General features: G+C 34.3%; 2 protein-coding genes across 5 annotated transcripts in view; both read right to left on the reverse strand.

The window, feature by feature from the left end:
- The window catches only part of LOC107864303 (glutathione reductase, chloroplastic), a 12,597-nt gene extending 8,965 nt beyond the window's left edge, over nt 1-3,632 (reverse strand). Inside the window, exons 1-4 of one of the 4 annotated variants that reach the window (XM_047408940.1) lie at nt 3,321-3,628; nt 1,766-1,827; nt 1,464-1,614; nt 595-659 (exon numbers count right to left, since the gene is read on the reverse strand). In XM_047408940.1, the coding sequence (XP_047264896.1) occupies nt 595-659; nt 1,464-1,604 (206 nt within the window). In that variant the 5' untranslated portion in view covers nt 1,605-1,614; nt 1,766-1,827; nt 3,321-3,628. Of the gene's footprint in view, nt 1-594; nt 660-1,463; nt 1,615-1,765; nt 1,828-1,915; nt 2,721-3,320 lie in introns of those variants that run through there. The other 3 variants (XM_047408941.1, XM_016710630.2, XM_047408939.1) reach the window with 3 other exon arrangements.
- A 2,008-nt stretch (nt 3,633-5,640) lies between these two features.
- Nucleotides 5,641-18,546, reverse strand: LOC107864302 (non-lysosomal glucosylceramidase). The gene is made up of 18 exons (XM_016710629.2): nt 17,261-18,546; nt 16,253-16,363; nt 16,088-16,144; nt 15,895-15,971; nt 15,699-15,798; nt 13,937-14,010; nt 13,168-13,268; nt 12,979-13,082; nt 12,260-12,313; nt 12,108-12,163; nt 11,977-12,015; nt 10,830-10,968; nt 10,452-10,636; nt 9,943-10,010; nt 9,783-9,855; nt 9,075-9,136; nt 7,062-8,250; nt 5,641-6,157 (listed from the first exon to the last, which is right to left on the reverse strand). The coding sequence occupies exons 1-18, from the start codon at nt 17,339-17,341 to the stop codon at nt 5,908-5,910; spliced, it is 2,820 nt and encodes a 939-aa protein (XP_016566115.1). The 5' UTR covers nt 17,342-18,546; the 3' UTR covers nt 5,641-5,907.
- Nucleotides 18,547-27,556: the final 9,010 nt, after the last annotated feature.

A 27,556-nucleotide genomic window follows, 5' to 3' on the forward strand; every position in this document is an offset into this window, starting at 1 on the left:
TTGTTTGACAACAAATCTATCAGCTGATGGGAAATGGACTCTTTATCACAAAGCCTCATTACATAACATCGATGGAACAGGAGAAGAAAATCTCAACGACCAACATATATGAGGATATATTTATAAATAAAGAAGTGAATAACTTTTTTCTGGAAATAAATAACTTCGTATAACATAAGTAAACTCTGAAAAGTCACTTCCATAAAACATACTCGCACTAAGTATCAACATTACCATATGAGTTATATAGACTATGGAATATATATACCTCGCAGATAACGTATTTGATATTCATGTGGTGGCATTGTATTTTGCTTTATTGTGCAGAATAAGCCAATAAGCTGTTCCACTATCTTTTATTTCAAAAACATGCATGGATGGTACTGGAAGATAGTATAATCTCATACTGCTACAAATGCTTCTACCACATGATAATTTTTTTAAAAAAGAAAAAGAAGAGCAATCTTTATTCTTGACAGGTTACATATGGGACATCAAGAAAGCGAGTCCATTTTTAATTGTAGTCATAAAAACCATATACACAAAAATAGTCTGCAACTGAAAAGGTTATAAGTGAAATAGTGATAAACTTACGTTCCACCTACTCCCCCACTAACTTCAGAGCCAATAGGATCAAATGGAAGCTCACAGATTGCAACCTTCAAAAACCAATATCAGATTATTGTGTAACAGAAAAATGAAAGAGTTCTTTTTCAAGGATTAAAAGAAGATAAGTAAAAAAGAGTGGTAAGAACAAGTCAAGGAACAACAGAAACATGTTCCAGCATATTATAACGTATCCCAGCAGGAATTGAGAAAGAGAGAAAACAAAAACCTCAAATGGCATAATCAAGCATGTTGCTTAAAAGTTGCTTCAGTTAATGTTATTCAAGACATAAAGCCATCAGAATGACATAAGATCCTAAAGATACTATATCCTATATTTATCAATAGTTGATTATAATGGTTTCACCATCTACCATTCCATGACTAGATCATTCTAGTCTTAAAGTTTTGTTGAACTGAGTTCTGCAAAGAAAGTCTTTAAATACCATCTAGATAGAATAATCATGACTTACAAAATGGACACTAATTATCTAGTCCAACCAGTCTAGAAGAGACCACTCAATCAACAAATAATGGAACAAGGTATCTTGGCACAGGTATTTATCCAGCTTGTCGCTGTTGTTCAACGTGTATGGGAATTCACCCCTCATGAAATCACAAAGACGCTAAGACCAATAAATGAAACCATAAACAAGCTTTTATTATCTTTGCTGCATATCTCGACTTGTCTTATCCATCAAAACAACCAATGGAAACTCATCCCTTTCAAGCAACTTTAAAGCTACAGTTGAACAGAAAGATTCCAAAAACTCCAGCCCATTGCTTCGACCTAACTGCTGGACACATTAGATTGAAATGAATATTAATCATAAGCAAATGGCAGAAACACTATATACCTTAGCTCCATATTGGGCTGAAAACCGACTAGCTCGAACCCCACCACTTCCAGCACCTATTACGAATAAATCAAAGTCATAGTGCACTTCTTCCTCACTAGGTTTGCCTAACTCTCCATCAATCAGCATCTTCCTAGCCATGATTACAAGTCTGTACACACAAAATCCACAAAGGGAAAAGTACCACAATTCAGTAAAAAATCACCATTTCTTTCATATATTATTACCAGGTAGTCAGAAAGAAGAAGTGGAAATTAAGAGAACCTTGTGATAAATAATGGGTACTACCAAAAGAAGCTTACCTCTTCAAAGCAAGGAGTTCATAAACCCCGATATTTGAAACGACCCATTAACTTAAAGATGCCTAAAATGATAAAGAGGCAACTAGTTTGTAAGAACAACATACCAAGTGTAGTTCAACAAAGTGAGGTCTGGGGAGGGTAGAGTGTTACCTCTACTTCATAGGTGAGATAGAGAAGTTGTTTTCGCTAGACCCCCCGGCCCAAGAGGCAACAACAGCAACAACAACAACATAAGTATATTCCCACAAAGTGGGGTCTAGGGAGGGTAGAGTGTACGCAATCCGCACCACTACTCCAAAGGTAAGGTGACCCTTGGCTCAAGACACAAAATAATCTAGAGAAAGATGTAATAGAGGTACCAAAGACAACAGGGAGTAACACAACATTAGATAGTAACAGAATAATACTACCACTACGTAATATTACAACCGACCTACCCGAAACAACATATATCAACCACAAATCCAAGAATAAGAAACTACAGTGCTACCACTCCTACTAACCTTCTACCCTAAATCGCATCTGCCACACCTCCTATCTAAGATCATGTCCTCGGCTCAAGAGGCAACTAATTTGTACATAACTCATAAATAACACCTTAAAACACTACTAGATCTGCTTTTAATTTTCTTGCACCCTTTGGTTCTTATAACATGCCAAGATTTTTTTCTTCTTTTTTTGATAACCGTGGTGTTCAGGATATCATGCCAAGATTCTTAGCAACAAAGTATAGAAATGAATCACATATTCGAATACCTTTGTGAGTAGGAAGCAAAAAATATCAGTAACGTTGATATCTTTCAGCTCAAATAGTAGCTCTTGAAAATTTCTGAATAGCAAAAAGTGTTCTTGAAACTAAAAAAAGGGTCATTTGATAATTCTTATATACCTAAAAGATGTAGAGATACGTGTGTGAATTGCATAGCTGGGCTTGACTTCTTATTATTTTCAAATAAAGTTAATATTATTTCTTTCTCAAAAATATTATTTATATTCTTAGTCAACAGGAAAAATTTGTTTTGGTCTATAATCACTAAATACGTCAAACAAAAATGGAACAAAGGGGCAGCTCAGTGCACTAAAGCTTCAATTATGCACGGGGCTTTATTGTACACAGTCCTACCCTACATCCCCGCAAGAGGCACGGCTTGAACGCGTGACCACTTGGTCACATGACAACAACTTTATCAGTTACTCCCTACTCATTCCAAACAAAAATGGAACAAAAAAAAAAAATTCAAAACAAGATATTACTATTATTTTTCCGAAACACAATTTTCTGTACTTTCGATAACAAAAAACAAAACTGTCAAATCAAACTCAAATAAATTCTCTTCCAACAACACCACAATTATCAAAAATAAACAAATATTCAAACTCCTCGGATCGAAATCTGAGGAGTTAAAATTCAATACAATCATTTTCAACAGGATTAACGGGGTAAAAATGTCAAATAAATTTTTGTAACAATTAATCAAAAAACCCTCAAAACCCAAAAAAAAGCTCAATAACAGTACTAAAAATTCATAAATAAAATTAATTAAAGACTATCAACCTCTTTAAAATTGGCTGCCGGTCGGAAATTTTTGCCGGTAGATTATCGCCGGAGTAGACGCCGGAGAATTTTAATTGGCAATTGCTCCTATATAGTGTAGTATTTATACAAATTGTATGAACCGGTAAGGACCGGTTCAGCTATGGAATATCTAAGGTCAGGATATTTATTTACTATTTTTGTTAAAGGAACCGGAATTGACTATATATTTTTTCTTTAAAAAAAAAAACAAATAATACGCGGGTACATCCATGTTGTAACAACACGGATACACGATCAGGGGCGGAGCCAGCTATTTGTTCGGTGTTCGGCCGAACCCCTCCAAGAAAAAATATATTATTTATACATAATTAAAATTATTTTTTATGTGATTATAGTAGGTGTTGAACCCCCTTCGACTAAGTTTTCTTTGAATATGAAACCTCTTAGTTGAAATCCTAAGTTTTCTTTGAATATGAAACCCGCTTCGTTGAAATCCTGGTTCCGCCTCTGTACACAATGCAACATTTAAATACATGTCGTAGCCCTTGGATGCATGATGTAACCACGTGAATATATGTTGTAATTCTCAGATACATGCGACTAAATTCAAATATATAATTATGTATGAGACTAGACCATGTATCTAGACACTTTAATCATGCATGAGGATGCATTAATATGTATTTCCATGTATTTAAAAAGTTACTTATTTATGTATCGCGACTATACAATGTATTCATCGATCTCACTTTTTAATGAAATATTATATAGTATTGAAAATTTATATTGAAAATTTATGAGAGAGGACGTAATTAGCTCTGAACTCAGCTAATGAGATCGAGCTCTGTGATCCTTTTTTTTTATTCATTTAAGCTCAAATCATATATACTATCATTATAATAAATAAAATAAAATTGAAAAGTTATATTAAAAATATAATAATAATTATAAAAGTTCCATGAGAATCTAAAAACACAACCTTAACTAGATACATTTTATATACATTTTATACATATACATATTTGATAGAACTATACAATTTCTATACATATATCTTATATAGATACATACTCTATATAACAATTATATCATTTTGATATAATTATATTTAATTATTATATCTAAACAATAAAAAAAAATTCAGTTAAAAAAATTTATAGGAAAAAAAAACTGAAATATTTTTAAAAGGGCTGAACGACCCAAGTTGAAAACCGTATCAGTATTGTATATGGACTGTATCTGAACAACGTGGGGCAAAATGACCCAAAAAGGATATAAAGTGAAAATAGTATATCCGACTGACCACTTTTTAAACAGATATCAAACTTTAGCTATTTATTTTTGACTACCAAACTTTAGCTATTTATTTTTGACTACCAAAGGATTTGGTAGTCGTGCAGTAGATGAGGTTGTTTCTCTTGATCGAGCTTTGTTAGAGCGCTTTCCCCCGAATGAATCTTACGCGGCACAATCCAAATTAATCGAGCTTCAATGCGAGTATCAGATAGAATACTGAATGAAAAACCAAAACTAATCAAAGACTCATTGTTTACATTAGCCACTTTGAATTCAACTACCAAATCATGGGACCATGGGATTAGCCACTTTGAATTCAACTACCAAATCATGGGACCATGAATGAAAAACCAAAACTAATCAAAGACTCATTGTTTACATTAGCCACTTTGAATTCAACTACCAAATCATGGGACCATGGGATTAGCCACTTTGAATTCAACTACCAAATCATGGGACCATGGGAAAGATATTTGACCGAGAGCGCTTTTCCGAATAAGCCCTATACGTGAGAATCCATATTAATTCGCACATATTAATCAAACTTCAATGTATGTACCAGACTCCGAATGAGAAACCAAAAATAAAAATACCAATAGAAGACTCATTGTTTGAAAATATATAACCACTTTGAATTCAACTACCAAATCATGAAACTTGTGGGGTATTAATGGTGGTGAAGGGGACCATAACAACTTCTTTAAAGAAAAAGAAGTATTAATGTTTGAATTTGATTGCAACTCTACAAAATATATGGTCATTTTCCCTACACAATTAAATGGACATGGCTAATAATTAGCCATCCAAATGATTTGTACCTTCCTAAGTTAGTTTGGTCAATTTCTTCTAAGTTTCAATTTTATAATTGTAGTTCTCAGATGGAATGAATTCATGATACAAAGAAGTAAAAAGCTTAAAACGCGGCGACAACTACTGCGCCTCAGTCCTAAACAAGTCCACATCGGTCCACTTTGAACCCGTCTCTATCAACAACAACAACATACCCAATGGAGTCCCACAAAGTGGAGTCTGAGGAATCTGGTGAGGGTAATGTGTGTGCAATCCAATACCCAAAAACTCGGTTTCACCTATGAACCACTTCAACAAGAAATTACATATATCTTGCAATATACACGAAAGACGACGAGTGACAAAGTTAAAAACTCATCGATATGGAACCAAATTCCCATACTAACTTTCGTAATTATCTCTCTATCGAAGTCTAGACAGCCACTTTTCGCGGTCCCTCTAGACGCGGAAGAAAGGAATGAATTTCTACAGAAGGTTAAAAACTAAGAACTGAATGGACTCAGCAAGTACAGCTGAAGATTCTACTGTTACAGCATTTTGCTTTTTCGGCTATTTTCCGGACACAAGTCTCCTGAGGAGTGTAGGGGGTCACTTGAATTCTGTCCATTATATTGATCTTAGGAGCATCAAGGACTGTCTTAGGCATCGATAGCGCCCACTGCATGCCCCAAATTGAAAGGGGCCTCATATATATCAGAGATCGAAAATGTCCATCGATGGTCCAACCTTCGGGTGTTTGAAATGCGTATCTGCATGATAAGATGGAAAGATGAAAGACACAGAAGAAACCTAAAGCAAAGAGCAAAAACTAGGCAAATTCTATTGTTTCTATGTTGGCAAGTTAATCACAGACCAAAAATAGATATGCTTAACACGGTGAAAAGCGCTCGAAGTAAGGTAGACAATAATTTATCTCCAATACTACAATTCCACAGTTCATGGGATAAACACCTTTTAAGTGTATATGACTAAAGAGACGATGAAAACAATGCTTTTCAAAAGCTTCTGTTGTTCGTCATGCTCAGGCCGGACTATATATAAAGCATGGATACCAGGTATCTCAAAGATGAACGGGATGTAGGAATTATTTTGGTTGCTGGGATTCCAGTGCGACACCAGATGACGGTGTCCCTATTTGTTTTTGCACTTTTTAAGTTCTTTCATCAACGGACCAACTATTCATCGACAAAGAAATATAGGAGGCAAAACATTATTTTAAGTATTTAAAATTGGGGTATACTAATTGCAAGAAATAAATACGGAAACTTAAATTCTAAAACAAAAATAAACCATTTGATGGGAATATTGGTCTAGAAGATGGGCATATACAAGTCACATTTTCTGGCTAGCTCATTTTTTTATTCATGTATACTGTTCTATTAACGTTTCCGGGATTTGAACATCTTCCCATTTTATGGCTAGCGAATTATGTATAGTACTTAAAATCACTTCTTAAAGCAGTGTATCCTATGCTTCAAACATTTAGGCGTCCGAGTCCTGATGTCATTCGATAAACAGGAGCAGCAAAGTTATTTCAGCTAAAGGGGCGTGATTGTTTTCAGGGAGTTGCCTAATATTTACTTTATATCGTCCAGCTATTTATCAAGCAAAGTCACCAAACGATACAAGGGAAAATTGATAAGAGTGACGTACCCAAAGCCATCCTCTGACCAGCCTGCGGTGAATATGCCTTCAGCTGTAGTGAATGCCTGCTCCTCCATACCAGCATGAAGCATGGTAGCAGCCACGCCATATGTGACACCAGTCCATATCTCACGGGATTGCATGCAAGTCTCGTCTACCTTTCCATTTGGATGCATTCCATTTACTGCACCCATTCTGCCTCCACGAACTTTCATGACATTGAAGTCATAAATTTTTTGAAGAGTACTCTTGATCTTTACACCATCAAAGAGATCAGGCAAGCCAGACGATGCCATATACCACTGTCCAGCTAGCTGATCAGCCTGGATTGACTTACTGTTACTACTAGATCCACTGTCATAGTTAAAATATGAGCCGTTCCATAGTTTTTCCTCATATACTGTCTTGGCTTTTATCAATTTGCCTTTGCATTTTTCTGCGAAGGCATAGTCGCCCACATGCATGGCCATTGCAGCCGCAGCTTGAAGAGCAGCAAGCCATAAACCACCACAGTAAGCACTGATTCCATGAACCGTCCATGTATCATATGTTTGATCAGGGAAACCATCATTTTCAATTAGACAATCATTGTCACGATCAAATTGATCCATATACTCAATTGCAGCACATACAGAAGGCCAGACGTCTGTAGCAAAGGAAAAATCGCCAGTTGCTGCGAAGTCCCTATAGACCTGAAGCACAAATTTTGGATTGAGGTCCTTCCATCTACTAGTATCATGTATGTTATAGGCATTCATTTCATGCCAAGGATCATGCATTCCAAGATCATGAGGAATAGCCCCCCTGGCCTTCCGTATTCCCCAATTACCGTCTGCCAGAAATTTCACTTTTCTTCCATCTTCACATAAGACAGCTTTAGCAAATTCCCTTTGAATGCTGAGCTCAATTTTAGGAAATAAAGCAAGAAGTGCAAACGAGGCATAGAAGTGCACATCATATGTACACCACATAATATATTCTACGCCTTCCAAGTATAGAAACCTACCCACATCATCACTGTCACTAACTGACCCTGAAAACTTATCAGAACTTGAGAAATGATTGTCTTCCCCATAACCATTATATGCAGCCTTCTCCACTTGTACACCATTTTTATTCGATTTGACTTTAGTTACTTTGACTTCCTTACTCGGCCTCGTTCTCGTACTAACTGAATCTGAAGAAGGAATCCCAGAGTCTACAAAAGTGCGAGTAAAGAAAAGATAAACACAGAATGATTCAAAGGATTAATAGAATAAAGAGCAATATGTTGAATAGGTAGTATCAGGCAACAGATGAGTGATAAACCCAACTCTCTCACATGAAATTGTGTATTTGACGTATTTACTCAATACGAATCTGGCAGAGCTTTTATCGCGACATCTGGATTCAGCCAAGTACAATAACATTGTGACATTTTAAGGACAGCATATGCTAGACTAGAATTAAGAGATAGAGACTTGCTATGGGGACCTTCCACTCAAGGTAAACATGTAAACTTCAACTTACAAAGTATGTCGTTAGACTTTAGTAACTCCATTATGGAAAGGGATTGAAGTAATGGAGGAAAATACAGGAGACTAAGAAAATGTCACAAAATTCTGTCAACTGCTATGCTATAACTATCCGATTATCCATAAAAGAACAAAGATTTTTAAATCATTCTTCCTTATCCTCTCTGATGGAAAGACTTTGAGAGACTCGGAGTGCATTTGCCACTCAGCCTGGAGCCCCACAAACTACCTAGTAGGCTGGTGCAGACTTATAGAAGTATGGCATTCAGGGCTCAACAGAATAACAAAAGAGAGCAGCAAAAGCTATCATATAAATCCCTTCAACCCACAAAAACCTCTACTCAACTGTGCTGTCTAGGAATCACACTCAATATCCATTTAGATCCAATAGGTGTTTCAAGCGGCAATATGATAGATTCAATATAGCACTTATAACTCAAGATTCGTTCAAGAATTCAAGACAATAGTAAGTGTTGAATTGGAAAAAAAAAAAAGAGATGATGAATACCAATCCATACTGTTCCACCAGCCACCAGAAAATACAGCTCGTTAAATAGCGTAAACTTGTACCTGTAAAATTCAGTGTCGTAATATCAGCACTCACACCATACAAATTTCAACCGTCATGTGAACAGAGCGTATAAAGTAGTAATATTCAGATACAACTCTCAAAAACGTCCAAAGCAAAACAGTGAAACATGAACTATGTAAATAGCAGCAAAAATTACAGAAGCTGCCAATAGCTAGAGGAAAGAGAGAAAAGACTGGTATAAAAATAATAAAATTATAACTACGTCTCATTTCCAAACAAGTTGGTGTTGGCTATATGAATCCTCACTAATCATGTTACTCCATTTAAACTCACCTTGAATCAATATTACGCAAAATAAAAGTAGTATAAGTACTAGAAGAACCTATATATTTTGTAAAGGCTAAAGAAGTCCTAGCAAGCTTGGGATTTGAAGAAAATGTACTAACATGACTAAAACAAATTCCCAACTAATTGGTGTCACCTATTTTTTTCCTTCCACTGAGCCCTATTAAATTGGATGTATGCAGTGTTGGTAAGCTGTACAGCTTTTATTGCAAAGTTTTACGTGTTAATTTTATTCTAACCTTCCATTCTCAAAAATGCTTATGCTCGTAATGATAGCTAACACAAAACAAAAGTATAATGCTATTTCAAAACAATTGCAAAAACTCTATCAAAACTAACCATTCCGGTAGCTTATCATCATTAAGGATAGGATTTTGCCATTTCTCAATTTCTTCTTCCCATAGCTTATAATCTGACCAATGTAAAAGAATAGTGCAAACAATTAGTAAGCACAACTAAGAAATCAAAGATGAGCCTAAGCAGAACAGGAGAAGCTCACTTGTCAATGAATGATGAACCAAATCTACAGCAGCCCTTTCTGAGATACCATAAAACCTTGTGTACCGCCTGTGGCAAATCCCCACACCAGGAGAAGGAAAATAGAGAAAGAAAAAGAATAAGACAAGCATCTTCTAACAGATAGGACTTCGAGGAAAAAATAACCCCTTGACAAACTTGACTATAAAATATGATATCTTGACAAACTAGACTCTAAAATATGACAAACTCCTGATTTAACTTTTGAGAAGGAATAAACTCCTGATATAATGATGATGGAGATCCCTTTCTTGTTTCCTATTGACCTTCCCTTCTGTTTTTACATTTTTGAGGATAAGGTGACGGTTAAACATTATACTGAACACGTTCATAATAAAATAATTCTGTTCTTAGAAAAGGTAAAATTGCATTAGTCACAAAAAACCTAAATTTTAACATTATAGGACCACAATCAAGTATTCGAGTGTACGTCCAACATTCAAGAAGGGTAATCCATGCATGAAATATTACCGATAGTATGACATTCCTTTCATGAATCTAACTTGAGGAGATGACCACGAAACAGCAAATGCCACAGTACATTTTCCATGTGGCTCAACCCATGCAGATGCAGAAACAGCAGCACAATATGTCTCCCCAAGTGATGATGGCATGCTTGGTCCTTTGCTGAAGTTCTCTCGATCAAAGTGCCCATCCTTAAAAAAAGATAAGGCAGCAATGAGAAACATATCTAGTAATACCCAAATAGAACTCCTGCTGCAGAAATTTTATGGATTGATGCAGGACTTGTCTCCAGATCGGATAAAAAGAAAGGACAAAAATGGACCATCAATTCAAGGTAAAATCCCAGGAAAGTTTGAATTATCAGAACATAGTTTAAGCTATTACCTGCACCATTTTACCCCACATATCCTTTGCTGTTACACAGCTTCCCTCTGTCAGACCGAAACATGGTAAAACAGTAATGCTAACATTCTGAGTTTCACATGCAGCTACAGCAAAAGTAACAGGAGGGTTTTCTTTTGTCCTGCAATCCAGACAACAATAGGTCTGTCAGCATGACGCTCAAAATTTCAAATCATAGATCTGGGTCCACAAAAGAGAATAAAACCTCAACCATGATGCATAGAACAAAAGCCACTTATAGTTTTTCAATGACCAAGGATGTCATTAGCCCAAGAGGGACACACCAGAAAAGGTCAATAACTGCAAGTAGCAGTTAATACCATGTTAGAAGTTTAAATCTTGTCTTCTCCCCATCTAAGTGCAACTCCCGAACATCAAAGGCAGAAAGCCAGCAAATCACAATAGTACAATAATATGCAATATCAAAAACAGTAGCTTGCCAAAACCAGAAACAAAATATAAGCTTATTCTTTTAACCTTTGCTCTACCCAAAGTTCAGTCTGGCACATGGATTAGTTGAATAAAACTGTACAGACATCCACTTGCCGCTTTGAGCTCAAGTAATGCGCTTCAAGCCTCACAGTGGATGACTGGCTCATTAAAGTAAGTGTTCCAATGAGAGTTTTTGACGTCCCTCATATCTCATATGGTTAAAACAGAGGAAAATTGTCTAATCCAAAGCCAATAAGCATTCTCTAATCGTCAAAAGTTAATACATAAAAGAGAATAATGGATGATTATTATATAATGACTGGAAGATTTAGGCCAATTCATTACTGTTTCAACAGCAGCTCTGTAGTTCTAGAGAAGGGAGCAGTAAAGACTAAAGACTTGAGATCCCAGGTTTAGAAAGATACTTTGATTGTGCTATGAAACATTACTCTCCAACGTAATCCTAGATATTTTGTTTGCTTGACTACTCTAATCATAAGTATTCAAGAGGAAAGACATATGTAGTGTCTCTCTAGAAGTTGTTTTTATAACTGTTGACCTCTAGAGAAGAACAATTTTCTTTTTCAGTTCTTCAGTCACAGCCTTTCCTCGACTTTCACCAACTACAAAACTGAAAATACCAAGGAACATCTGCAAACCAACCGTCATATCTAGCTAATAAGGTTTGATGACTTGCTTGTGATGTAGGAGTACGCCAGAGACTCCATCTTCACCTCTGTCAAAAGGAAGAAAAAGAAGAGAAGAGTTGGAAATCAATTGCCAAACCACAAGTAGATGGAAGATAATTGAGATTGATGAAATACTCACATAAATGGTTCGTTCACATGATCTCCTGATAGATGCGAGACACCTCCAATTGAATTCTGTACAAAACAAATAATTGTGACTGAATATTGAATAATCCCATAGTCTTTTACTGAAGACACAATAGAAACAACCAGACCAGTGGAGCCACTTACCGCCCATGTAAAAAGAAGGCTGACTTGTGCCCTTTCCTTCCCAGTGTTCACCAACTACAAAAGAGAAAAGATAAACGCTTAAAAGCACACAAGAGGAGCAGTCAACCAAGTACCTCGGATCAAACTTAATGCTGATATTAGGTATTATCACTTTATTAATTTCCAATTAACTTCCGACGTTTTGAATTGGAGTTGAGCATGTCTGCATGTTAAATTTAATGGATCTAAGAATGTCCTGAAACAAGAGACAAATTTGCTACTTTCCTTAAATAACACAATTGACTTCCTTGCAAAGAGAAACAGTTAATGATATAGAACACAAAAATAATCATTATGGTTTTTTTATGTATCTGAGCATTGAAAATAGCACTTATGAAAATATTGATCCATATGAACTATTTTTTTTTGGATGAAAATCTGTTTGAACCATTCACATGACTTCTTGTTCTACCAAAATACAAGATCTTCATACATGATAATTCATGCTGCAAAGGTGCATTTAGCATCCACTACGATTGTGTTACATATGAGATCATGCAACAGATGTATGAATTATATTACAGGGGAAAAGGGAATTCATGCATCATGACATTTTTTTTCTTTCTTAAGAAAAGAGGTTTCTTTGGTAAGTCATTAAATGACAGTTACTTCATTATATCAAAGTATCAGCCCGTTCGAGAGAACGAAAAGCAGCATTTTAGCAGAACAAGTACACATACAGTGTAAACAAAAACTGATGTAGGAAGACTGCTCTCGCTGTAGTCATTTGGGATGAACGGTGATATTTGCCGACAAGAAATTTTCAGTTCTGGATCTGGTTCACCTGAATATGAAAGAAAAATCTAAATGACATCTCTAGAAACTGAAGTCAAATCAGATAAATTAATACTCGTCTATAAGTACGGTACCATCATATATTGTCCAAGCCCGAGGAAAGAGTGCATGATATGTAGAATGCTGTCCACTCAGATTCCAGCCCCATGATGATATACCATGATCACTAGCCTTCCTGTAAGATGGACACCACATAGCCATGAAAATTTTCGCATTTTACCTTTTCCTTTTTCTCTATTCTCTCTTAAAATGTAAATGGAATTCAGGTATCAAGGCAGTGTGTGTCGGAACGAATTTAACAAGTGGAAGCACATTCACTTCATCATAAACAAATCAATTCACACTTCATTTAAACACAGTAGACCTCCTGTATGCATTAGCACAAAAGCTACTAGAACCTAACATAAGTGTAGCCCCGGTTATATTTGAATAAGTTGTGTATGAAGAGTAGCAACAGTATTTCTACGAAGGGAATTTTTTCTTTTCCCATCTTTGAGACAAATTTCAGCAAGTTGGTCATCCATCAGCTGTTAAACTTTCTCTATATCACGACAGAAGACTCCAGATTTTTCGCTGCGTGATCGAACTAGAAATTTTTTTTTACTTAATTTGAAGGTTCTACTGATGTGGCTACTGAATGCACGAAATGGAACAATTATATCAGAAATAGAAGGAAGATGAATGCTAAGGTAAAAACATAACACCCACCCCCACAAACCACTCACCGGAAAAAAAACTATAATTTATAATAATAATAATAATAATAATAATAAAAGAAGAAGAAGAAATCTGCAAGCAGTTGGCATGAAGTTGAAATTAGTCCTAAGAAACTTAGTTCCTTACCCTAGCCCTTCATGTTCTCCTGGAGACAAAACGGAAGCATACTTTTTCTTTCCTCCATCCCGGGATATGAAAATCTGCATTATTAAAGAAGAATCATGATAAAACTAAGCATTCCCGTCATATTCCAACACAAGGAATCATGAAAACTTAATTGCTTTAATCACACATCCAAGACCAAAAATAGTCTTCCCAAGCAACAAATCACAAGCCTTGTTATAACTTCTTTTTTATCAGGAAAAATGTTTCAATGATAATGACAAGGTCATCTTGGCTATATACCAGAGGTATAAGCAAAACGAGAAACTTACAAAATATGGTTCTCTCCAAAAGAAACTCAATCCCCTATACAAACAGGAAACTACATGGGTGCACCAAAAATCTACAAGGGATCGGAGACTACTACTGAATTCAGCGAAGCTCATCTCCACGCCTTCAAAAGCTCTCCTATTTCTCTATTTCCAAATGACCCACATTAAAGCAAGAGTAACAGTCCAAGCTTTGTGTCTTCTTCACAGCTCCGCTATTCCAGCTGAACATCAACTCCTCTAAGGATCTCGGCATTGCCCAAGAACGCCGAACCATTTAAAGAGGTCCCCCATAACCTCATGACTAACTTGCAATGAAGCAAAATATGGTCCACGTCCTCAAAGGATGCACCAACTTAAGCAAACCATCTTTAGTTCCCTAAGTTCCCTGCCGTCAAAATCACCCCTATACTCCAAAAGTACCGACACTCAATCGAAATAAAGAGCAATCAACATATGCTTAACTCACACCCCAAGCATCCCTAGACACAGAAAGAGGATAAGAGCTAATCTTTTACTAGAGGGAAAGCTGGCAGTAACTTAAGCATATCATGATACAGAGAAATGTTAACTCTCTCAAATGCATATATCCGCTCTAGAAAACCTACTGAATTGGCTCACCCCAACTTGTAAATCTGCAACGGAATCTTGAATTAACACCAGTTGTTTAATTAAAAGACCCACCAATGACATGTCCTAATTTCATTAAAGGATAGAACAGTTTTAATCCTAAAACTAAATGACTATTGGAAAGTGGGATACAAAAGGTGGAAGGAGGACGTTTTAAAGTCTACGGGCATTTCTGACTCTTTTCCGTTTAATTATCATCAGATAACCCATTTATTCTCTTCTCTTGGCTGATTTTTCTAATAAAGTTTGTTATTTTACTGACGGAAAGTATTTAACACTAAATTTCAAGTCTATCCATGAAAAGAGTTAACAATTCCTTTCAAAAGAATGATCATAAAACATTCCTTCTCAAAAAAAGAATGATCATAAAACATTATATACATTTTTCCTGTAACAGAGAAATCTGTTGCTTTAAACACCGAGACATGGTGTATGATGGCTCCATTCCTCTACTCTTCTCCACTTCAATAACAGATTTGGTTCTATCAGCGTCGAACTCGTGAAGTATGCCTACCATACATCCCATGTTTATAACTTTGCTATTGAACAAATGCCCTAGGCTAAAACATGATATAAATATGCTTACAAATACGTATAGAACCTATGAAGAAATGACATTTAATGTAGCATGATCAGTATGCTTCATTTTTGATCCAGAGTTTTTGATTGTTTACTATGAAAAGAAAAGGTAAAAGTGGCATGGCTCTAGCTCATATATCTTGAGAGCTTATGCCGAGTGCTCCTCAACCGTAAAAGCACAAAACAGCATCAAAATATCCAAATAAAGAATTTACTGAAAGAAATAGAGTTGAAGGAAAGAGCATTACTGAGAACTGATTGGCCATGATTGGAGAAGTCTCACATGTTCCAGGAAGAATTTGGAAGTGCTTGAACTCGCCTCTAAAGCCTCTGGATATGCTGCCACTCCTGTGATGTAACAAGTTTGATATCTCATCGGATCAATAAAAGAATTCCAATATGGCAGAACAGCATCTGTTCAGTGTCTACACTCTATACACTTACCCCATCCCTCCAAGTGGAACACCTTGAGAAGCTGATGGTTTGCAGCGTTCTCGTGTAAAGGGATCAATTGGAGCTCTCTGCACAAGTAAGAGAATGGTAAGACCTTGTTGAAAGCCCTTGACTTTACAAGACTCATTCTAAGGATGAAATTATCTTGTGATCACCATAAAACAGATGAGATTGAGAAAGTTACCCTTCCATAGGATGCTTCTTCCCTTACATATGAATATAGACGTATACCAAGCCGAACCTAAAAATGAAAAAACAAACAAAGATCACATGACAAAGCTACAGGTCCGATTCCAGGAGAATTTCCTATCTGCCAACGGTGCTAAAAGCCTAAAATAAACTTGCATACCATTTTTATTGCCTCTCTGAATGTGACACTAAATTCTTTTAACTTGCTAGCATGGCTGTTTAGTTTCCTTCTCCAAGCTTGAGATGGTGGAGCAGCACTATCAAAATCGAACTGCAGCAAGAAAAACAAAAGAGAGATCACTAAAACTATAAAAGAATTGAACATCACAAAAGGAAAAACACCAGCACAGCCGAGCCGAGACAAAAGCACTAAGGTGATTTCTTCCCATCTTTTGGAATTCTTTGTGGACAAAGTTAAGGTCCCTGTGCTGGAAGCTTCCACCAGCTTATAAAAAGGAATACCAACGCCCTCTACCCCTACCCCCTCAAAGAAAAGTTGAAAACAACAGAAACTAACACTCCGTTTGGATGGTTGCTGCATATAGTTTCATAATTATCGTATTGTGTTCTATTGTATCATACTATATTGTTCTATGTCACAAATTGTATCATTTCCCATCGTTTCATTATGTCACATATAAGCAATTTGAAGGATAAACCTACAAGTAAAGTAGGGTTCGGAGTAGAGCTACTATATCAAGGTCGTAAATGATGAAATAGAATTACTAAGTAATAAGTAAAGACAAAATCGGACTTTAGTCATTACCTAGCTATGAATTTAACGATACAATGCCATAAAATTTAAGTAACAATCAAAACAAATACTGTATTTAAACTACCAACATTACAATACAATACAATATGTAACAACCATAACAAGCAGTTAAGGAGAGACAATTAGACAAATGGAGCTATGTTGCAGGAACAATATAACGACATTCGAAAGAAAAATGAATCACTTCATTTCAACTTCAAACACTTATCAACATTTTCAATGACATGGTGAAGTATAGTTTTTGTCTTTTAAGTTCAGCATATATATCCACAAATTATATTCAACTGGCCCCATAAACTTTCCATGGCATAAAACAACAAAACTTTATTCATTACAAACAAAGTTACAACACTCAAAGTAGTTACATAACAAGAATCAGGATAACAAACTTACCAATTGCAAAGTTGCTTTAGTGATATACTCCTCAGGTGGCCATGAGTTCTTTCTATAATGAAACAAAGTACCACTCACCATTTTTATACTAACAACTCTATATAAACCTTTCAAAATCCAATCTTTCTCCAATCAAAAGACCCTCAAAACACCAAAATTTTTCTATTGTCTCTTCAGCACAACACCAAACAGACCCTTAAGCACTCAAAATCCAATCTTACTCTAATCAAAAGACCCTCAAAACCATTCACCAAACTCCCATATACACAAAACGCCAAAATTTCTCTCTTCTGTCTCTTCAGCACAACACCAAACAGACCCTTAAGCACTCAAAATCCAATCTTTCTCTAATCAAAAGACCCTCAAAACCATTCACCAAACTCCCATATACACAAAACGCCAAAATTTCTCTCTTCTGTCTCTTCAGCACAACACCAAACAGACCCTTAAGCACTCAAAATCCAATCTTTCTCTAATCAAAAGACCCTCAAAACCATTCATCAAACTCTCAAATACACAAAACACCAAAAATTTCTCTCTTACTCTTCAGCTCAAAACCAAACAGTCCCTTGAGCCAGAACAAACAAAACTCAATCTTTAATCACCTACCAAATTCCCATACACACAAAACACCAAACTCTCTTGCCCTTTCAGCACAACAACCAAACAGCCCCCTGAGCCAACACAAACAAAATTCAATCTTTCACCAATCAAAAGTCCCTCAAAATCCAAAACACCAAAATCTCTTGTTTTTTCAGCACAACAACCAAACACCACCTTAAGCTAAAACAAAACAAGAGGCAAAAAAATACAAACTTGGGTTCAATTCTTCTAGCAAAATCCCCAACAAGTAACCAATCCACTAATCTCCTCTTCAACTACACTACAAAATTCATAAAGATTGGATCTTTTTACCTTTTTGGGATACCCCAAAATCCAAATTTGACAAAATGTAAAATGAAATAATCCAAGATTATTATTTGGGGTTTTTCCTTCTTGGGTTTTATTGCTATTTTTTCTTCTTCTTTTTTGTATACCCACTTTTTTTTGTGTGTGTGGGGGAAAGGTGTTGAGTATGGAGAGGATCCAACACACCTGTAAACCAGGAGTTGCTGCAGTTGCCAAGTGTATTTTTATGAAAGAAATTATATACTACTCACTTTCTTGTTATGTGTAAAATGGGTTCTCTGCTATATTAAATTACACTTTCTTGATGTGTAGAGAGAGAAAAGATGATTGCAGAAACAAAAAGGGAAGATGGATTTAGAATTTTTAATTGGATAGGATAGTGATGTTTTGTTTTTGGGGGTTTTTTTCTTTTGCTTTCAAATTAGTATGTGATATTATATTAGAATTTGGCTAATTTAAATTCATGCCAAAAAAAATTATTAAGAAGGGTAAAATATTTTGCATCAAAAGTGATTATATATTCAGTTCAAATTCGAAATTTTTTATTTAGATTGCAGTTTTTTTTGTTTCTTATCCGGTGTTCGATGTCCGTATTGGAGTCCGACTAATCCGAATCGCGCGTTGCAGGACCATTAAAGTGGCCCAACAGAGTTTTCTCTATACCCTGACCTCTGATTAAGGATGCAGTAGCCTCATTCACTGCACCACAACTCATTGCAGTTTTATTATACGAAGGGTAAAGCATTTTATATCAAAGTAATTTTATTTTCAGTTTAAATTTGAAACTTTTGATTAAGAATTTAGTTCTACTATGAAGGGTATGGTAAAGCATTTCGTATCAAAAAGAAATTATATCAAATTCAAAACTTTTTATTAAGGATGTAAGATTATTTTTACTAAATTATTTTTTGGTGATATAAGGTTAGTTATATGAGAAGCTATCTCAGTCTTAACTATTTTTTATTTATGTTGAAAAGTTCATTATAAGATATAAACCGTTTTTTTTTTAAATTAAAAGTGACTCTATATCTAACTCAAATATGAGACTTTCGATTAAGTATGAAGAATTATTGACAATCCACCGCAATCGTTATAAGTTATTGATATGAGAAGCTAGCTCTTTTTATTTTTGCAACGGATGTAAAATCATATAAATTAATGATGCGAGGAGCTATCTCTTTTGATTTTGCGACGAATTTAAAATCATATAAATTAGTGATACTAGGAGCTATCTCTTTTGATTTTACGATAAATGGAAAATCACTTTTATCCTCTTTTCACACAAAAATAATTAAGGAGAGGATTTTTTTTTTCCTTTTTGAAGAATATAATAATTAAAATTGACTGAGCAAAGGTGAAATCAACTTATTTTTAAAAAACATATCCCATTAAAACTATTTGAAGAGTGATAATTTATGTGAGGAATTTAACTGTTACTAATTTCATCTAGATGAATATTTAACTGCTAAGAAAATTAACCAATTGACCATATGAAATTAGCATAAATAATTAAACTAAGATTAACAAATATCTCTTACGCATGCTACTCATTGTTAAAAAATTGTGATTAATTTAAAGTGACATCAAGCTACAACTTAATTTATTCACATAAAGAAATAATAACTATTTTATAAGTAGACATAACGAATAATTAAGTCACCTAAAAGATTCTAAAATTAAAATTGATATCTTCATAAACTACTTTTTTTTTGGAAGTCCATATGTTTTTTTAATTTTCCCCTCCCATCTATAAATCACTATCTCTACATAATTATTTTTAATGATTGAGAACAAGAAAAAGACAATTAATTAAAAAACTAAACCTTTCAACTTGAAAATACTTCTTTTTTGTAAATTTTAAATTGCTTCCTTGATTTTGATGAATTTTTTGAGAAAAATCTTTTCTTATTTGTATATTTCAATAATTACTATAATCAATTTAATTTTTTTGATTAATGTTATTACCGCTTACGCCTTCTTTTTTTTTTTTTTAATAATACCGCTTACGTCAAACTATAATATGTGGTCATTTTTCGAATATTATGAATGCAAAATATTTTTTTTTTTGGTAAACACAATGTATATTATCCTTTATTAATATCCATACCAAATTGTAATCCATATTTTTTTGTGTGGTGAGCATTTGGGGCCATCAAAATTGAATTAATTAAAAAAAGAAAAGAAAATGTTAGGCCAAAAGGACTTTGACGGTACACACTACCCAGCCATCCATATTAGACACATATTTTAAATTTCGAACCATCCACATTGGGTAGAAAATAATTTAAATATAAAATTTGGTATTATTTATTTTGCATTTGATGTTACTTTATACCAATTTTTCACCATGAATAATTTATACGTATGTTAGTTTTATAGTGACAAAACACCTAAAAGAACAAGATATTATATTATTAATTTCTATCTTTTTGACTTCTTGTGTTTTCCTTGAAATTAATTTCTATCTTTTTGACTTTTTGTGCTTTTTCTTTAAGATCAATCTAAAATTGAAGTATATATAATATTTGTATTATATCAAATATTTATTATTAATAAAATATATAACTTGCTAAGTAAGTCAATAATTTTTTATATCTCAATCCTTATATGTCGTAGTAATTAGTAACTTTGTTCACAAATCAAACGACTATAAATCATTTATATATACATTGTACAACATTTATGACTCTGAATAGTTGATTACGTTGATATAAGAATTATATCATATTAATTAATTAAATAGGAACTAAAAATGATAAATCAAACATATAATATATAAATAATGTAAAAATTTATTCAGACTCTTAATTCATCCAAACAAATGACCTCTAAATATATTACATGTGTCTTCCAGTATACTTCTATTTATGTAGCTATAGTTAATTGTTTTCATTTTAGTTTAGATTAGTGTATTAACATAAAAGAAAAAAATAAAAGGAAATGAGGTACAGCTATATCAATTTCTAAGTTGGCTGTTGGCCACAGCATGTGAAAGAAGAAATTATACAATTTAGTATTATTTAACAACCATTTGATATAAATAATTATTCAACATTTTTGAAGAAAAAAAACCAGTGGTATTTTGATTAACAACTACATTTTTAATTTGTCTCGGTGACTCGAACTCACAATCTCAAAATTAAAAGTGAAAGATGCTTACCATTCGAGCAACTTCCTCTTGTTATTTAATTGAATTCACAAACTAGTGATATAGATCTAACAATCCCTCTTCGAATTATAGAGACTGCTTTTCGAAAAATCCTAATAAGCTCAAGTAAAAATATAATGAATACATAATAAATACTAAAAAAAAAAACATTACATAGCATTCATACAAAAATGTGATAACTAAAACACAAAAAATAATCAGTAGCAAAAAAAAATAAAAAATTATAGGATCAATACTATTAATATTAAAGGAAAAGTCCTTCGGAATAACTCAATTGGTTTGGAGGGTGGTTATCCACACAAATAACTCGAGTTCGATCCCCCTTTAATGCCTTCTTAGTCAAGTCTATCGCACAGGGCTTACCTAGTGCAGTTTACATCCCCTGTGTGGTTTGCAGGCTATTACACAGTTGAGGGTTTATTGGTGCGCACAAAATGCTCACCCAAAGGACAGAGGCTGTGACAGAGATTGTAGAGGCTGCGGGTTATCGTGAGGTTTTCAGGCTATTACACAGTGAAGGGTTTACCCAGTGCGCACAAAGTGCTCACCACAGAGTGCTCATCCGAAGGACAGAGGCTGTGACAGTGGTTGTAGAGGCTGCGGATTATCCTGAGATTAAAAAATATATAAATTAAAGGAAAGAAAAATACAAAACATTAAACTAATATCACCATGCATCTAGATGACTTACTTCTTTTTTTTTTTTCTTTTCATATGATAGTCTTGCTCTTCTAGATTAAAAATAAAAAAATAAGTAAATCAGCCTTGACTGGCCCTTATTTTTCCTAGTCAAATTTCTGAATAATTCATGATTAGAAGTTGATAAATGACTTATGTTTGTTATTTGCAAATCGTAGTAGCCTAATTTGATTAATCTATGACTTGATTTAGTAATTAATGGGAGGACCAACTAGCTTAGTGTTTGAATGTCCAAAATCTTGTCAAATAAATTGAAATTTACATGCTTACGTGAAAATTGTCTTACAACATATGATTATCTCTGTTATATATATATTAAAAAAAAAAGGGTTGTTATAAAGCAAGAAAGAATAAAGAACAAGAGTAGAGAAAGAAGAGAGGGTGATTCTTATTTCTTCTCTTGAGGGATGAGAGATCATAAGATTGTAAATACAATGAACAAAACCCCTCTATTTATAAGGAAAATTTACTCCTAGTCTGAGTGAAAGACGGATGCTTCAAATCCTAATAGATATCAAAGTAGATCTTGATAGACATTCACTATAATGTAAATACATTTATAACACTCCCCCTTGAATGTCTAATTGGTAGATAATGTGCCTCGTTAAAACCTTACTAGAAAAAACCCAGTAAGAAAAAAATCTAGTGAAGGAAAAAGAATACACGTCTCTAATAATATGCATTTCGGCTGCCTCATTAAAAACTTTACAAGGAAAACCCAGTGGGACAAAACCTCATAAGAGAAAAAGAGTACAGAGCGTATTAACTCCCCCTAATGAGAACATCCTTGAACTTTTGTATCCCGATCTTGTGCACCATTTTTTTAAAAGTTGTAATTAGAGAAGAATCGGTGAATAAATCAGTCACATTGTCAATTGAACGAATCTGTTGCACGTTAATATCATCATTCTTTTGTAGCTCATGTATGTAGAAAAGCTTAGGCAAAACGTGCTTCGTTCTATCTCCATTTATGAATCCTCCCTTAAGATGTGTTATGTATGCTGAATTATTTCTATATAAAATTGTGGGTAGATTGTCATATTTCACACCATATTTTTCTCGAATAAGATGTATCATGGACCTCAACCATACATATTCTCAACTTGCTTCATGAATAGATATTATCTCAGCATGATTCGATGAAGTGGCTACGATAGATTGCTTTGTATATCTCCAAGATATGGCAGTATTCCACATGTGAACATATTTTATGTTTGAGACTGAGATTTATGCGGGTTAGATGAGTACCCAACATCAGCATGACCAGTAAGTTCGGCACTGCAATCTTTAAAATAAAATAAACTCATGTATCTTATCTCATGTCGATGTCTCCTAGTAGGCGTAGAAATATACCTTTCTAACTAATTGAGTGAAAGACTATATTGAGTCTTGTAGTTTTTGCAAGGTACACGAGTGTATCAATTGCACTAAGATATGGTACTTCATAACCAATCCAATTCGATATATTTCGAATTTCAGCAAATAATATATTGCTTTGAAAACTCTCCAAGAGTTCCAATGATGTTCAAGCAATAAGCTTATACAATATAAGGATTATAAATAAGTTTCCCAGAAACTTTAATATGCTTCAAGCAGTTTGAATCCTTAAAAGTTTTCACATAAGTTTTGTCAAGTGACAATATTCAACATTTCATGAGTGACATCTTCAAGTGTCTGGACTGCAAATCAAATAAGTTTTACGCTTACCAAAATGCATCATTTCATGTCACTTGATAAATGTTTCTACGTCAGCATGCTTAAATAAACGTAGAATTCAGATCCTCGTAATCTTTCAGAATATTGTGTCAAAGATATTGATGATATATCTTTTGTATCAGTTCACAATGCGACATAACATTTTGAGATCTCATCACTTCATTTTTTTCAGGCACATGAACCTTAGATAAGGTTTCATGAAGTGTTATGTCGTAGGCTCTTCAAGAGTTCATTGCCTTCTTATGATGATTATTTGCTCATTATTTTTCAAGGACTATTTCATTTGGAACCGATCAGTCTAACACGCTTCACGCATGCATAGACTTTGTCCTTGGGAACACAAAATAAGAGCACTTGCGCTTAATATGAGATGCTTTCAACATTTGACTTGAATTATCTTTTGGATGATGATATGGTGATAATTCCTAACATATTTCATAACGCTTATAATCTACCTCTTATGTTAGGAAAACTAACATACATCCTTTATCTTCTTTGAGGAATCCATCTTTGTACATCATGGTATATTCATTAATCGTATACCGCACATCAAAACTATTAGATGGAATAGTTGGTTCATGACGTTGAACCAATTGAGGGGGAGGGGGAATAATCATAATTTATTGGTCTAATGCATATAAGTGTTATTGTATGCAACATATCATATTTCAGATTAACACATGAAGTTTTTATTCTCATTAGCGATGGTTTAGCTATTTATCGAAGACATTCAATGTCAAACCATCATCATCAAGATAACTTTCTTGATTGAACAATCTGAAAATTATGTTCTTAACTCAATTTTATTAAGCAAGCAACTTTATGAATGTCAAATTGCAGGTTGACAATGAATATACATGTGATCATCTTATTGATGCATCTTTTCAACATATCACATAATAGGTAAACGGACCCTTATTCACCTTTTATAATTTTCAGATTTGAAGGGATCAAATCCCAATATTAGTTGGTCCAACCAACTTATCATGAGAACAAACGACATAAACAATTCTTGAAGAATTTTCTAGTTCTTCAATACATGCACATCTTCGAGATGTCACAATCGTTCATTCAATTTATGAACTTTTATTCTAGTAAACTCCAAGTTTACCATGACATGTACTTTTTCTTTAGTAAATTTCAGATTTACTATTACATGAATAAATTTCAGATTTACTACTTCAGAATTAGATTTCAAAATTATTCAACCTCTTTTGGAGGTGAGTTGTGATACAATCACAATCAAGTGCACGTTTGCATTAATAAGTTTCTCATTTTCCAGGAATGGAATGGAATCGTATATTAAGTCTATCAAATTATGATAGCTTATAACCTATTTCAAGATTTCGCTACTTCAGAAGCAAATCGAGGCATACATATGATGTAGAGAATTTTTCTCTAGTATATTTTATAATCATATAAGCGTGTGAAAATATCGTCATTTTTTATGATCATTGTCATATTGTCCCTCCACGCATATATTCGTGCATTTAATCACTTGTATTCTTTCAGACATATTATGCACTGCTACCAATACACCTTAAGAATGAAGTAAGTTGTCGTATTTCAGACTTATCACATATTGCTACCACATTCACTTTATGGAATTGAACATATTCAATGGGTCGAATTTCATGACTTTTCATTAAACACCCATTATTTTGCCTTAGCCATCATAATATCATCAATATGATGTATTGAGATTCAAACTCAACATCTTATCCATATAAAAACGTCTTAGGCATGAATCGATGGGACTTGAACCCAACATATTATCATCCTTTTTGATAATATTATTTTTGAGGAATAAATTTAAAATATAAATTGTCACGCCCCAAAATCCCATCGGGCTGGACTGGCACCCGAAGCCGAGAAGGCCCGGGAGAACCCGTTCAAATACCTGTACTTTCACTTATATGTCACCAAAAATTTGGACAGCACTTCGTTGCATATAGAAGGGTCTAATTACCTGTATCAGCACAACACGCACAAATATAAATATATATATATTACGTAGCCGTCGGGGCCACCACATATACAAATATAACATCACTATTTAAACTTCCATGACTTTACCATTCCTTATGTCTACAAAGCCTCTAGGATATACATGACATAACTAGGGTCGGGAGAAACCCCCCGCCCACACATGACTCCTGTACAATAACAAAACATAAGGAACTGACTCGAAAAGCTCCGAAGCAAACTGGAGCTCACCAACAATAGTTGTATGACCTGGCTCCTATATATGCTGTGAATGAGCTGAGGTACCTGTGCGTGCAGCATGAAATGCAGGTCCCCGTGGGGGACGTCAGTACGAAATATGTACTGAGTATGTAAAGCTGTAGATAATCACATATGATATAGGAGCTCAATAGAAATCAGAAACAAGTGAATAAGTCGTAATAGGAGTGGACCACACTTACTAGAACTTGTGACAACCTGTACATTGTATTTATTCAATCACTTTACCTTCATTCTTATCGTCTTTGTAATCATTACTGTACTGTACTGTGATCATTAGGCTGCCTCCAGTACATATCAACTGGGATCGACCCATGCTAGGCTTATGCCCCTGGGATACCACCCATAAACACATAAATAGGGATCGATCCATGCTAGGTTTATGCCCCTGGGATACCACCCGATAAGAGAGAACTCCCATCACTTAGTTCAATTAATCTTTGAGATTGTTATTTCGGTCGCCACCACATTTTTTATACTTTGAAACAATGATACATCAATAGGAACCAAGTAATACACCTTCTATACAATAACGATGTAATAAAGACTCATTGGTACATCAACAATGTGTTTCAGAATCATCAATATCACAACAATAAAATAAGAGCCTTTTGGTATATCAATGAAACATTTTGACACTTTATAGGATGGAAACAACTTCGTTGGTAACGTAGAACTATACATGTTTTTGGACAACCTTGGAATCTTACTTGATGGAACATTGGTGTTTTCATGCCAAAGAACATTGTTAGAGTATGCTTTACATACCTCGTTGTAGATTCGGATACCAATTCAACACAACTTCCCGCCTTTACAAATCACTTATCTACAATGAAATGTTTGGCATCTAGTATTAGCAACCCAACACCACAATTCTCTTCCATAATTCCATACTACCAATATTTGCAAAATATTCCAAAAACCAACTTGAACAATAGGTTTATGTGTATATATATATATATAATCATCATTTCAATACCACATCATCAATACCACATCATCACACCAAATTCCTTCACAATTCAACATAATCCAACATCATTTCCCAATCATCTTTCAACAACAATCAAATAACATACTTCTTATACTCACATGCATATATATATATATACATATCCATATAAATAACACCAACATAATTTACATCCTTACCATAAAATGACCCTTTTGATTTCGAAGTCCTGTTGGCACAAATAAGGGGTGCTTCTCGAAGCCCTCGAGACGGTGAACACAACTACCGAATCAATTTGGATTTTCTACGGTTGAATCACAAGATAATTGGAGTTAAAATTAGGCTAGAGTTTCTTATTTTCAATAATTTGATGATAATTGATGGATATGAGACTAATTATATGTATATAATGACCAATTTTCGTCCATGAGGTGATGAAAAATGACCATATTGCCCTTAAAATTTTAAGTAAATCCGAATCTGTCCATGGTGGACTATTTTGATAGGCTAAAGTAAATCAGCCATAACTCTTTGCTCCGATATCGGATTTGGGTGAAATTGGTATCGTTAGAAAGATAATTCAAAGGTGTTTCATTTCATATAAAGT

Source organism: Capsicum annuum, chromosome 3 (assembly GCF_002878395.1).
Source record: "Capsicum annuum cultivar UCD-10X-F1 chromosome 3, UCD10Xv1.1, whole genome shotgun sequence".
Classification (NCBI taxonomy): domain Eukaryota; kingdom Viridiplantae; phylum Streptophyta; class Magnoliopsida; order Solanales; family Solanaceae; genus Capsicum; species Capsicum annuum.